Here is a 14,790-nt window from a genome sequence, read left to right as displayed (position 1 = left end):
TACCGGTAGCCCTGAATACAATGGATATATCTCCATTGCTATGTGAGGTTTTTATATGTAGGTGAACTCATTAAATGCTTTCATTTATGGAGCTTCTCCTGATTCATCATGGTGTGATGAAGCATTATCACCAAACAATTCAGTTTGGGGATTAGAGAGCAAAGTAGAAGAGACATAGAGAAGCTTATTAATTTATCAAATATTATAGGACATTAAAGATCACCACACCTTATAGAGGAGTCTCTTTAATATTTGATACTTAAATTGACCCAGCAGTGCGATTAATGGCCGTACAGTTTCTAAGCTATCCTTCACCGAGGGAAAGGTTTCCGTTCCTCGCTTTAGCTTTCAATCTGAGTAGTTTGACGATGTATCCCTAACCCAGCATATAGGGACTCTCCCCTTTATCCTTCAATAAAGGTAAAGATATAAAGGGGATTTATCATGGCTAGTATGCCTGAAAACAGCCATACAAATTATGATTTAATAGCAATTCTTCGCCGAGAGCTATTCCATAGTTCAATTAGCTGCACTATATGGAGGTTGGGCTAGAAGGGGGTCCTGCTGGCCTAGAAGTGGGCCTTTTCAGGCACAGGCTGTGGTGCAATCCTATGCCTGGTCAGACATGGTGTAGAAGTGCCCTGGCAGTGCACCCTCCTGGATTTAGCAGGTGGCCAGAGGGCACCATTATACCCTGGGGAACTGTGCCGCATTGTCTGCTTTAAGGCACATTAGAGGTGTCTCATTAACTCTGGCTCCTATGTAAAAGGAGAATCATTTACAGAAATGAGCAAACCTGCTTCTAGATGTGTATACTTGGAGGCAGAGTTTTATGCCAATCCTTCAGAGGATATCAAAGGTAAAAGATGGCTAGCCAAAACTTGATGGTTAGCTGGTAGAATACTCTCAGGTCTCTGATCTGCAGTAAGCAAAGACGTCTCTAAGCCTTCTTAGTCTATGATAACCACTCCTCTCCTAATATTTGACACATTTAAGCCTCATGTACATGACTCTTTTTGGGGGCACAAATTCCAGCTAGCTCATGGCCCCCATTGAGATCTATTGTATATGGTCATGGTGTGGCGAAGTTGCTGTTTCTCACCACACTCTCAAAACAGACACTGGACACATTGCAGCAGATTGTGGAGAAATGAAATCTAGACCTGAGAAAATGTTCCCAAAATCTATACCACACCAGAGCCATATATTCTGCACAGTAATTGATCAACAAACTTGTGTTAGGATTAGACAACCTCAGACCTAGCAAAAGTCCCTTTAAGATGGACATTTAACCTTGATAGAACTGAGGGAGTCTCTAGCAGTCAAGGCACAGGGACTACATGCAATAGTCAGAATCCATGCTACCAGGACTATTGAAAAATGGAAATCAGCTTATCATTACAGTTTTAACATCCTTATGACTTCACTATCGTAAATTATAGATTGTCAACCAAAATGCGGATGAGCAGACTAATGTCAGCAATTCATAAAAGAAGACACGGACACAGTGAATGGATTCAATATATTTTTTATTAATATAATTTTTTTTGTTTTAATTTGAACCGAACCATACAGTGCAATTTATAGGATTTACTGCATGAAAAAGTGTGAACCAAAGGAAGGCGAAAATAACCCCCATGGGAGGGGGAAAAATTCCTTCCTGACCCCAGAAACTGGCGATTGGCTGCTCCCTGGTTCACTGCAGTGATGGCACCGGATGGGGCCTTGTCATACTTATATATTATAATAACTTATTTTCTTCTATAAATCTATAATTAAACTATTGTCTTATTTATCTAGCTATCAATCATCTATCCATCCATCATCTATCTATATATCTATCTAACAGTATAAAAGGCAACACAATGGGGTTGATGTGTGATTGTTTTTATGTCTATGTTTAGCATTGTATTGGTGCAGTGGAGATTTTGTAATTATAAAATACCTACACTGAGTAAGGTAGGAGGATCAGATGGGGAAGGGCAGAGCTCAAAGGGGACATTATAATATCAGTAAAAGGGGCACAAAAAAGGAAAACCTTATATATAAGGAAAATATATGGCAGCGAAATTCGGAGGACTTTATAGCGGAGGCCAAATGGATGTAATAGAAATGGAGGCCTAACATAGAGGGGCCCACTATAGAGCATTATTATTATCATTATTATTATAGGTCTATGGGTCACAGGAAGGGAGCATTATACAGCATAGGGGGGGTAACTAACAAGGATAAATATAGTATATATGTGGGACATTAAGAGAGGGCATTATAGTATGGGGACATTGGGTGTGAGGTTTTCCTTCTTTAAACAGCTTCATCGACATCTAAAAATCACACAGGGCTGTTTCCGCCAATTCAGCATAGTGGCTTAAACACAGAAACAGGGCTAGTACAGCACTATGAAAACCAGGTTCATGAACTTTTCTTTTTTGAAGTTGCATAAAACATTGCATAATAACTCCACTCCCCTACTGGCATATGTGCTGTGACATTTATGGATTTTGTGACTTTTTGCATAACTTTTTTAGAGTTAAGCACTACAGACAGATTTATGAAAGTGCCAATACCAGTTTAGTTATTTCTCCTAACTCTATCTGTGCCCTTAAGTCATAGATAGTGATAAGAATGTGTGCATCAAGCACACTGCTTCCTCTACAGGACCTGAAGTGACATTATTCAGACGTACAACTGAATGGGGAGTAACTAAATGAGAAGGGGGGTAACGGAAAGAGGAGCGGGTAACTGAGGGAGGGTGGAGAGAAAACAAGAGGGAGGGCAACTGATTTAGGAGGGGGAGAATATGGGGGGGGCAACTGAGTTAAGAGGGGAGAACATGAGGGGGGTGGGGTAATTGAGTGGTTAGAAGCAGAACATAAGAGGGGTAACTAGTTAAGGAGGAGCGCATGGTGGCTCAGTGGTTAGCCTTGCAGCGCTGGAGTCCAGGGTTAAAGTCCCTTCCAGGTCAACAAAGAGATTGTATGTTATCTCCGTGTTTGCGTGGGTTTCCTCCGGTTTCCTCCCACACTCCAAAACATACTGGTAGGTTAATTAAATTGTGAGCCCCATGGGGACAGGGACTGATTTGGCAAGCTCTGTGCAGCACTGCAGAATCTGTGAGTGCTATATAAATAAAGGAATTATTTATTATTAGTGGGGAGAATACAGTATAAGTGTTTTTTAACCACTATGACATTAACACATTTTTTAGGGCTAATACTTTAGTCCCCTGTATTTTCTGTAATCTTAAATTGTCTTAATATGCTAATTTACCAAAGAGGTTACTGGGGCGTGGAGTAGCCGGAGCTGATGCTACATGATGTGGCTACTGCACGCCCCAGTAGCCTCTTTGATCCTCCTACCCAATATTTCAGCGTGCAGCTATGTAGCTTCGTAGCTGCGAGCACCCGTCCACGAAGCCTAATGGGGCTGTGGGGACCATTACTGCAGGCTGTAGTGTACATTACTGGGGGCTGTGTGAGGACATTACTACGGAAAAAACTGGGGGGGCTCTGGTGGGTCTTACTGAAGGCTGTAGGGGCACATTACTAAGGACAAAACTGGGGGGCTGTGGGGATATTAGTGGGGGCTGGGATTGCATTACTGGGGGCTGTGTGGGGGACATTACTGGGGACAATATCCCGGGGATGTGTGAGGACTTTACTTGGGGGCTGTGAGGAATATTATGGGGGCTGTCGGGACATAGCTTAGGGCGTGTTCACATGTGGTACAAGCGTTGCATTTACAAACAGATCGCTAGCTTCCAGGGACAGGTCATCACCACCACCAGGAGTGGAGCCTGTAGCTTAATTTGACTCAACACGGGGAACCTCACCTGGCCCGGACACGGAAAGGATGGACTGATTGCTAGCTCTTTTTCTATTCTGTGGGTGGTGGTGCATGGCCCTTCTTAGTTGGTGGAGCAATTTGTCTGGTTAATTCCGATAACGAACGAGACTCCTGCACTGTCTATTCAGTGCAGTACTACTACATCCATTTACAAAACATACATAGACACATCCAAGTACTACTACTCATTTCCTAAAAATATGAACAATGCACAAACTACTACTCCTAACATCTATTTAAGATATTTGTATACAGTCCTGTACAACTAGCACTTTATGTATGGTGGTGGTTAATATTCATCTCATACAACCAGGTTCTGATGTGCTGTCTTACCTTCTATGTGACTAATAATGGTTTGTATTTAGAGATGAGCAGACCTGATATTGCTGTTTTGGTTCGGGCTTCTGGTTCGGCCGCATGACCCGAGTCTGGCACATTGACACCTCTAGCAACTAGTTATGATTTGCCAGGATGTCAATTTGCTGGATAGCCTGTTTGCCCACCGATTGGACAATATGTCCGAGTCACATGGCTGAACCCAAACCTCGAACTTGATCAGAACCTATTGTGTTTTACCCGATGTACGTCTATGCTGTATGCTGAATAAAGAAAAGTTGATTTTATAAAGACCAAGGAGCCTGCGTTGGAGTTTTCTTCCGAACCTCGAACCTGAACAGGATAGTCAATTCTGCTCATCTGCATTTGTAATTAGGGGGTGACTACAGGTGTATGCGTTCCAGAGGCTTAATGTTTTTATGGTAAATGTGGGAGCACAAGGAATTTAAATACAAAGCCAATAAATCACATTACTATAGATGTTTAGCATGCAATAGATTTATTTAGTGACAATAAGAAAAATCTAAACAGAATCAGATAAATTTAAAAATTACGACCAAACAGTCCAAATCCATTTTAACCCAAAACAAAAATGTAATCCCATTCTACTGTTATGACTAAATATAAAGATGAATGCAGTTCTAAATGTTTATCATTGGCTGTAGGTTACAAAGTAAAATTCACTCACTAAGAGCTGTGGTTTATGGTCAATGAATGTATATCAGATCATAGACAACAAGTAATTGGTCCTTTAGCTGACAGAAGAGGGAGTGCACAACTCATTATAACATGTCTCTGATTAAGTTCTGTAATATAACGAGCCATTAACCTGTGTGGCATCAAATGACCATGGACAGATATATATCTACAGGACGTAAACAGAATGACAACACGCAAATATCAAGAAAAAAGTGAGGAATTGATACAAAGAGGATACTGGGATATTATATAACTTCTGATTATCCTCAAACAATAACATTAATTAGTGAATTCCTTTAAATTTATTGAATTGCTCTATCCTGGTCTTTTAACATGAAGAACATACAGTGGTTTGGATGGTTTCATGTAGGATACATTCAATTTACTTCTGCATTAAAGAGGAAGATATCACGTTCACTTGCAAAATACCTGTCACGGGTGCCCCCGCGATCCATGTATCGGATCGCGGGCACATCCGACCACCTCTTCGTGGTGCTGCCCCCATCCCCGGCACCAAACTCACCTCTGCACGCTCCCGTCCGGCCTGGTCTCCGCACGCGTCCCCGCTCCCTAGGGCACGCATGGGCCGGCACTCAAGGATTTAAAGGGCCAGCACAACGCTTATTGGCACTGGCACTTCCGGGTTTCCTTAAAGGCCGGCTGTTCCCAAGAATGCCGGATCTTTGAGCCAAAAGCCTTATAGAAAGCTCCCCTGCGTAATTCCTGTGTTTCTGATCTCCTGCGTTCCTGTTCCTGTGTGTTCCCTTGTTCCCGTGTTCCAGTCTGTTCCTGTGTTCCCACTCCTGTGTTCCCGTGTTCCCGTTCCCATCTGCCTGGACCTCCCGTTGCTGACCTGGAATGACCTGGTGGCACCCCGCCGCAGCAAGACCATCCCGCTTTGCGGCAGCTCTGGTGAAGACCAGGTGGCACTTAGATTCCAGCTTCAGGTGTTGGCTAGTACCATCTCCTGCAGTGGTCCAGAGGGTCCACTGATCCTGAACCCTGACAATACCTTTGAGTTAATTTATAAACTTTCCATAAACTGTGACCCTTGTGGTATAGTTCATACCTCTCAAATTAGCTTTCATCAAATGAACCTTTCAATGGAAACCTACAGTATTATGTGATGATATACTTTTTATGAAAAATTTGATGTTGTGAGGTATGTAATAAAGAAACCCCTTGGCCAAGTCATTGAAGATGAAGGAGACTTTAAAAGAAACTTGTCAAAAAGCTCTGTGTTATACATCTCACTCGTGGCTCAGTTCTGGATTTCCACAAAGAAGCGTGCATGGCAACCCATTCATGTATGGAAACCTTAGTGTAGTCTACATAGACACTAGTTGTCCCCACTTTATCAATGAGCACTATAAACCTTAACTCCATAAATGAAAACTTCCACAGCATATGGGATTGTAATAGGGTAAATAACCTGCTGAACACCATTTTGAAAAAGAAAGATTATGAGGGCTAGATAAAATCGGTCAGCCAAAGAATAGAGCAGGGTGAAGGTCTTCCTGCTTTGCTTTGAAGTTTTTATATCAGCTATGAGGTCTTCTTAGGCCAAGGTTGGCAGTTTAACACTTCATGTGGTGATGAAAAACTAGACAAAAAGTAAATGAAAAATAGTTTCAAGGAGCAGTGCAAACATAATGAAAAGGGCATTACATAATTTAGAGAAGATGGTTACCTTTAAAAGTTTATATTTGACTGTAATAAACCATAGCTGTACTTACCATGTTTAGCTCCAGGAAAATGATGAGCTGGAACACTGTGTGGAGCAAAACAATAGGAATGAGCTTGTATTTATTCAACCAAACATGTCACATACAGGATACTTAGTATTAAATCAATTTCTTGGTCGTTACACCTGAGACCTGCCCATAGAATAAATAATGTGTGATAGTCTCTTGTTCCTCCAGATACAATACAAGGACAACACCTAGTACATCTTTTCAGCTAAGTTAACATGTTACTGTATATACAGAACATTTTTATAATAATTTTAAAATTTTAGTAAAAGTTATTAGGAAGTTAAACTTTTCCAGTAATTAATTTGCATAATTCACATACTGAGTATCAAGTCCTTCAAGAAGATATTTGTATGTAGAAATCTCCATTTCCAGGTGATTCTTCTGGTCCATTAGAAGTTGGTACTCATAGTTTTGTCGTTCTAGATCAGATCGGATTTGAGACAGTTGAGCTTCGATATTATCAATCAGGCACTGAAGCTGAGCGAGTTGGGCGCCAAATGTGGCCTCTGTTTCAGCTAAAGTTGACTCCAACGCATTGTTCTAAGAGACACAATATAGGGATGCAATGATTAGAAGCAAATAAGACACATTGAAGTTTGAAGTCATACAAAGGCAAACTGTATCTGCAATGTGTGTGTGAGTAGCAATTGTACCTGCTGTACCTGAGGTGGGCCAATACACCTTCCGCCACATAACAAGATACCTACCAAACTTATCTCACTCTGCAGCTCAATCTCCAGGGCTTGTACAGAACGCTTTAGGTCAATGATTTCATTAGTATTTGACTGTAGTTGTTCGGCACCAAAGGAGACTTCCTGGTTTAATTCTGCACTCTACAAAATATAAAAACAGAGCTAAAAACAAATCTATCGTGTTTTATACTAGAGAAATGTTTCAACATGGCATATGGATGTCATAGATAGAGTATAGGTAAGAGTTGGAATACTAAGGCCCAGAAAAATTCAAGCTATTTCATTGTGACCAAAATATATGTGAACTGACTCTATGGTAATGTCATCCACTTATTCCTGTTACTGAGTGGAATAGAAATTAATGTGCGGTCAACATAGTTGTGCAGTAGATGGTATGGTAAATAATAATAATAATCGTTATGTAGAAAGCTGCATCATATTCCATAGCGTTTTACAAATCATAGGGGACATATGCAAATATAATATTACATTACAGAGTACAAACAGTCATATGGAACAATAGGAATGATGAGGGTTCTGTGAAAAAACATATAAAAAAACAATATAAAACACAGTTCACTTTGTGTTACCCTTGTTAGGAACATGTTCTCAACTTCCATCAGGTTCCTGTCCATCAGGTTTTCATACTCATCTCTGATTTCTGACAACACTTGGTTCAAGTCCACAGATGGGGCAGCGTTCATTTCTACATTTACTCGGGCACCTAGCTGTTGTTGCAGGAAATTCACTTCCTTTTACAGAAGAAAAGTGAAACAGGGATTTAGTTGATTTTTAAAGTTACTGCCTCTTTTAGATAAAAGTAAATATTACTTTGGCTTTTATAATTCTTAAATTCCAAGTGGTTGTGTGTGGCCAAGGTGGAAAGTAATCGGGAAAATAAGAAAAATTATAGGAAAAGAATTTATAGGGGGTTAACATTCGCAGAAATTTAGTGTATAGAGAGAATGTTATATGCAAGACTTACTCCTGCATGGTTGCTCTTCATTTGGAAAAGTTCTTCTTGTAGACATTGCACTTGTCTTTCCAAGTCTTGACCTGCAATATTAAATTCATTCAAGGCTCTGCTTAGCTCAGCAATATCACCTTCAATACTGTTCCTCAGGTTTATCTCCATTTGGTACCTGAGTGAGGGAGAAGAAAGAATGGATGTCAGAGAAGCAGGTAGGTACTAAAATCACGTCATGGGGGTCAACCAAATAAAAAACCCATCAAGTAAAGGCATAGGCACAAAATGAAGTATGACATCAAATAGAGGCTAATTAAACATTACTACAGTTTGTGTTTTATACATAATTATGGTTCGGACTCTCCACATACCTTGTTCTTAGGCTATTGGCTGTCTGCTGGGCATTGTCTATCTGACGCTCTAGTCTTGCATTTTCAATTGTGGTTGAAAGTATCTAAATCAAATGTACAGCAGTCAAGATTTGCAAGTAAATTTCAAAAATAAAAAGTTGTCAATACATAAACTGTGTTTTAGAATTATATTAAGTCTAACTAAATTGATATCTAAGATGTTGTGAAAATGATGATAAATCCAAGTTCAATAGAGAAGCATTTCAGGTGACCCATATAAACATGGGATAATGGACAATAATTGTGCTTCAAACTATAAATGTGTTTAATTAAAAACTTTAATACCATATTTTGGAGCTCTTGGATGTTCCTGAAGTATTGGCTGAAATCAGGTAGTGAGCTGGGGGCATTGTTTGCATACCAATCACAGATCTTGCTTTCTAAAAAGGCATTCTCCTGCTCCAGAGAACGAACCCTCTCTAGATAGGAGGATAGTCGTTGGTTGAGATGTTGTAAAGTTTCCTTCTCGTTAATGTTGAGCAGACCAGTATTCTTCCATCCATGATTAATTCCTTGACTGTGCCCGCCATGTCCATGACCAGAAGAAGAATGTGCAGAAAAAGAGACTTTTGAGCCTCCGTGAACCATTGGCATTTTGCAGTGACCAGTACGATGATTGGAATAGCTGTTGTGATGGACCTTATGGGTTCCTCCGTGATAGAGTGGAGCAATATGACTTGAAGCTTTAGAGTGGTGAACACTGGTGTGACAGTGACCCCTCAGGGTTTTGGAGGATGAATAGTTCATACCGTGGGGCATGTTTTCTGTAAGAATTCCAAAAGACAAGAGTATTGTTAGTAGAGACACTTGCTTGTTCTTGAATTCAGCTGCACAGTTCTTCTTACTCCTGGGCTTCTTTATATAGAAAGCCAACTCATTGAAGCTAGGTCACTTTATAGATATTTTATATGCATCATATTTCTATTTGTCTGGCCTCTGTCTGAGAAAATCTAATAAAGCCAATGATGACTAATTGTATTTCCTAGTTTATATTTGCCATAATAGTAAAGATCTGACCAATCTCTCATCACACCCTATCAATACTGTACTTTACAAAACTGAATGTTACATTTGTTTTATAAGCATAACTCTTACTTAAGTAGTCATAAAACTGTAAGCATACATACTACTGACCACCCAACATTGCTTAAGGCAGGAGAGCAAAACCTATGGTTCTCAGAGCCTCAGATTGTGACCCACTACCCAGCAGAGACCAAAGAGCACTTCCACTCATCGGTGCAGGGGGCTAGTTATTTCTAAACACATAACAAGTTTCTCTCCTGCTGCTGTGGGTCCTGGTTGTATGCACCAGCAGCTAGGAGTAACTGTATTCACTGTTGCCAGGTCCTCTCCTGCTACAGGCACTGGTCCTGATGCCAGTTCATACAACCAGCGTCATTACACAGAACAGAAGTTGCAGTGTAAGCAGGGGAAGAAGAGTAGTGAAGGGAAGGTGAGTATTAAAATAATAAGTTTGGGGGTCTAAAATAATTAGTTTTTGGGTCTCATGTATTATTACTGAGTGTTCTCCAGTATTCTTAGGGGGGCTCATGGGTGTCACAAGTATTATTAGCGGGGCTAATGGGAGTCTCAAGTATTATAAGGGGGGGTCTAGAGGTTTCCTGTATAATTTGGAGGGCTCTTGGGGTTCTGAATTATTTGAGAGGCTCATGTGGGTTTGAGGAGCTGTGGGGTCTCCAGTGTTATTAAAGTGATACTTTTTAGGTTTTACGTAATCCAACCATGGCTTATTCCTGGCTCTTTCACAGTAATGCATCTTTTTTTTGCATGGTGCGGCACTTTTTAACTAGTTTCAGTGAAGCTTGACCGTTTTGCTCTTGTAAATGTTGTCATTAATATGTTTTTACTTTATGAACCAGGCGATGAGTTTGTATTTATCTAGTAGCAGTATCACCCAAGAAGAGAATGTCTTATTGAAAGGGTCAGAAAAAGAGTAAATTATAAATTCTTGGGGTTATTATTGAGTCATACAATAAAATCAGAATTCCAGACCAGGAAACAGCCGTCAAGATACTTGCTATACCAAACCACTTTGTAAGCAAGAACATTAGAACAAGGACCATGTGATCTTGTGACAATAGACTGTAATGATAGAGCCTGGACAGCTTTGGCGTGTGGTATTTTAGTATATAGAGTAGTAATATCACATGTGAGCCAGCCAAAAATTGGCAACTGTGCTATATTATCCATTACATTAAAAGCAGGCAAATGTGATAGCAGTCTGTAACAGGTGGTCTAGGCAAACATCTAATCTCTCATTAAGAGTCACAACTGGTTTGAATGGTGACGGAAAAACACTTTTATGACATCTATGCAAAATATAGAACGAAGGAGAGGTAGGATTTTTTGCAAATCCGAATCGAATCTTCCACAGTCTCATTAAAAATGTCCAAATTCTGGTGTTAGGAACAACCTTGGAGGATCAAAGGAATGTTTATATGTTTATATATTATTAAGTGATAACATGTTTTCCACTTCTTTTTGGTGATGACATGTTCAAGACACTTACTGTATGGAGAAACTAGTAACATACATTGCTAAAATGTGATTTTAGCCCATTCATCCACACAAACATGATGTTTGAATATAGTACTCTTAGCATACTACAGCCAGAGAGCAGGAAGGGTTAACATGTATAGTATAACAAAGAGGAGAGACCTGTCTTCAATCCTATAGACAGATTTGCCATAGCAACTTAAAAGTAACATTGTAACTGAGGGGCACTTTACGGCCTGTTTCTAGTTTGGCTGAGTGAGAGGCAACCCTGCACTGTTCTGAAGAGATGCAACCACATTGAAACACTGCTGTCAACACTTTGGAATCTGTTCCTTATGAAATATATATAGTGGTTTGGATTTAATCCCGTATCATGTCATTAGACTTCCTGAAAGTCATGCTTGATGTTAAGGGAGCTGCCTTACAAGGTGTATTTCTTTATCTCATCCTGGAAAACATATTTGCATATTTTCACAGAATCCCCTAGTGGTGTGTTAGTGGTTATAAGTCTCCATGCATCTATAAGGCGGCTTTAATTGGCAAAGGAAAACTCCTACTTCCTGGACATTGACCTAGACATTCATACAAAAAAGTGTTAATACTTTTTCCATGTGTCATTTCTCATTATTACACATAAATTCATTTACAGAAATCAATGGTCTGATGTATTTGTCATTGTGGATTGAAAGGGTTGTTAACAACATGTGGAGAAAATTTCATTTCAATAGCACCTTAAAAAAGTGAACTTCAAATCAGTCTTTCAGAGTCATCTGTGAATTCAGAATGCCCTTGGTTCAAGTCACCAAGCTGTGCTCTGCTTAACAATATTGGATTGCGAGATTAGGGTGCAGTGTTGTTATCTAGGTGGCATTATACTAGTGAATGTGGCATATTTAGGGGCACAGTGTGGTGAAGTCATGGCCAGGAAAATTAGTCAAGCAGTTCTTGTACCAGTGAAAAAGACATGTCACCTGTGAGTACCTGCCGTGTCTGATTATTACTATAGTTATTGACTTGCCTTCTAGTGCGTGAGATATGTATAAAGTGCATGAGCTTATACATGTATGTTAGTGGATATGAGTGTGTTTATATGTTGTATAAATATGTATTTAAAAGGAAGGAGGGCCCGTTCAAAAGTTTGTTATGGGGTCCAACCTCTGCTAGTTACACTCCAGGAGAAGATTACTAGTGAACACTTTGCTTGTTTGTTTGTTCTTATATTCAAGAGGACAAATCTCTCCTCTTGATCCTTTATATAGAAATAATTTTAAAAAAGACAACTTTGTAGACATTTTGTTTGCAGTATTATTTGGCTTGTCTGGCATCTGTCTGAGAAAATGTAATGCAGCCTATGATGACTTGTTAATGAGCTGATATATTCCTCTCGTACTGATGAGCTTTCATCACGCCCTGTTAAATACTGTCTCTTATAACCATTTTGAAGCATTTAATGTTTGTCCTCTGCCAAAAAGCTGAGAATACGTATTTTGTTTGTTAATAACATTGTGCATATTATTCCCAGTTCTCATAGATTGTAGGGCTCCAGGACAATGGCACAGCTCCTGCTTCTTTTTAAAGTTTTGTTTTACTTAAAGGACATCTACCATCAGATCTACTAATGGTAGACTGTCCTCACATCACTGCACGTTACCTTTTCCTGCTGAAGGATGTTTTTTTATTTAGATCAGGAACAGTCGTATACATGAAAACAGAACTTTGTAAAAATATGCTAATGAGCCTGAGGGGCTCAGGCCAACGTCACCTGAGAACCTCTTGGCTCCACCATGTTGTAATATATTCACGCCCCCCCTACTCATTATCCAACCCTCCGTTCAGCCTGCTTATCACAGATTATCCCTCTGTCCCGCTCGCCTTCGCAGACAGTCGGTGACAGCTGTCAACGATAAGCAAACGGGACGGAGGGATGATCTGCAATAAGCGGGCTGAACAGAGGGATGTGAATATATTACAAGGTAGAGCCAAGAGGTGCTCAGGTGACATCGGCCTGAGTCCCTCAGGCTTATTAGCATATTTTCAAGTTCATTTTTATGTATATGGCGTTCCAGGGATATACAAATCAACATCCTGCAGCAGGAACAAGTAAGGTGCAGTGTGGTGAGGACAGTATACCATTGGTAGATCTGATTGTGTATGTCCTTTGTGTTTCCATTTAAAAAATAGATATTTATTGTTTGTGTAATGAAAAGTTATACAATTTTCCAATATCCTTTATGTTTCAATTCTGCAGAGCTGTGCTTGCTGTCCTTCTATAAAAAGCTTCGATGTTTACTTCCAGTGGACAGAAATCTGCCCCTGGTCATGGGATGTCACACAGGTGCACAGCTCGTTATATCACACAGCTCTGATTACTCTCTACGATACTAACAAGTCATGCACCTGTGTCCCAGGACAAATTTCTGGCAAAGGGAAGTAAATGTAGAAGGTTTCAATAGAATGACAGGAAGCAGAGATCTAGAAAACCATGTGATATGATAAAAAAAGGAAATTGGAAAAATGTATAACTTTTCAGTATACAAATTATTACAATGTATCTTCTTAGATGGTAACACCCCTTTAAGCTGGGTAAAAATTAATCTCATGTAAATGTGGTATTTCGAATCTCTGATGGCAGATGTTGGGAAAGAACATTTAGGCATTTTCTATTTCCTTTTTTCTACAGAGAGTTAAGGTGCTCCCATAGTGTTACAGTGACTTATTCTCCTCATTCAAAGTATGTAGTTAGTCCTGAAGATGATTCTATGATGTAAAAATACAAAAGAAATGATACCTTTAATGGCAATCCAGAAAAAATATATCTGAGCACAGAGACCCCTTTATCAGGCAAGTGCCCAAATGAAATAATGAGAGCAATGCACAACATGTAAGAGATGTTACACCAAGACAATCAGTACATGTGATGATACATCATGAAGATAAGTAACGGCAAGAAAACTAACATTTTTGTTCCACAATTGGGGGATGGACTAGGCTTGCAAGGGTCTGGAGTTAGACTGTTGGGGGTTTTGAAGTGTGTCCATGTAATGGGCCATAAATGCAGATTCTATATTGACTCCTAGTATCATGTTTCCTATTTTAGGGGAAGCAGGGTATCAGTAATTGGAATGTTATCATCAACTTTATTTCCCAGGTTTTCCTATTTCTGCTATTGTTGAAGCGACCTTTCACTATTAGAGAATAGCAGAGACAAACAAAACAGCGCTCATAGTGTTATATTGTCCAGTTTCAGATGTGCAATGTGGTTGGTCGATGCTCACCTGGTAGAGCTGAGGAACAACTAGTTTTGGCGTGTAATATGATGGTCAAAGGTGCAGCCGATGTCTTTGTGTTTTCCAAGCTCGGGATGCTGTGCCAGTTGGAGTTAAGAAGTAGATTCAGGAGGGTAAAGGAGGGGAGGCGCACAGCGAGACCGATTTTTCTCCAAAAGTTTTATTAGTATTATAAAAGACCATAGCAGGTAATCACAACACGTTTTGGGGAGCGGGTGTCCCCTTTTTCAAGTGAGTTAGAATTTCTATCCTGGAAGCTGTTGGAGACTCAGCCCAGGGTCC

The 14,790-nt window shown here is 39.9% G+C and overlaps 1 protein-coding gene across 1 annotated transcript; it reads right to left on the bottom strand.

The window, feature by feature from the left end:
• Positions 1–4,802: 4,802 nt before the first annotated feature.
• Positions 4,803–8,462, bottom strand: LOC140065963 (keratin, type I cytoskeletal 42-like). Its single transcript, XM_072113523.1, has 6 exons — positions 8,313–8,462; positions 7,918–8,079; positions 7,343–7,468; positions 6,955–7,175; positions 6,618–6,652; positions 4,803–6,484 (listed from the first exon to the last, which is right to left on the bottom strand). Exons 1-6 carry the CDS (start codon positions 8,460–8,462, stop codon positions 6,459–6,461), a joined length of 720 nt encoding a protein of 239 aa, XP_071969624.1. The 3' UTR covers positions 4,803–6,458.
• Between the last annotated feature and the right edge of the window lie 6,328 nt (positions 8,463–14,790).

Source organism: Engystomops pustulosus, chromosome 6 (assembly GCF_040894005.1).
Source record: "Engystomops pustulosus chromosome 6, aEngPut4.maternal, whole genome shotgun sequence".
Taxonomy (NCBI): domain Eukaryota; kingdom Metazoa; phylum Chordata; class Amphibia; order Anura; family Leptodactylidae; genus Engystomops; species Engystomops pustulosus.
This window is presented reverse-complemented; position numbering and strand designations above follow the sequence as displayed.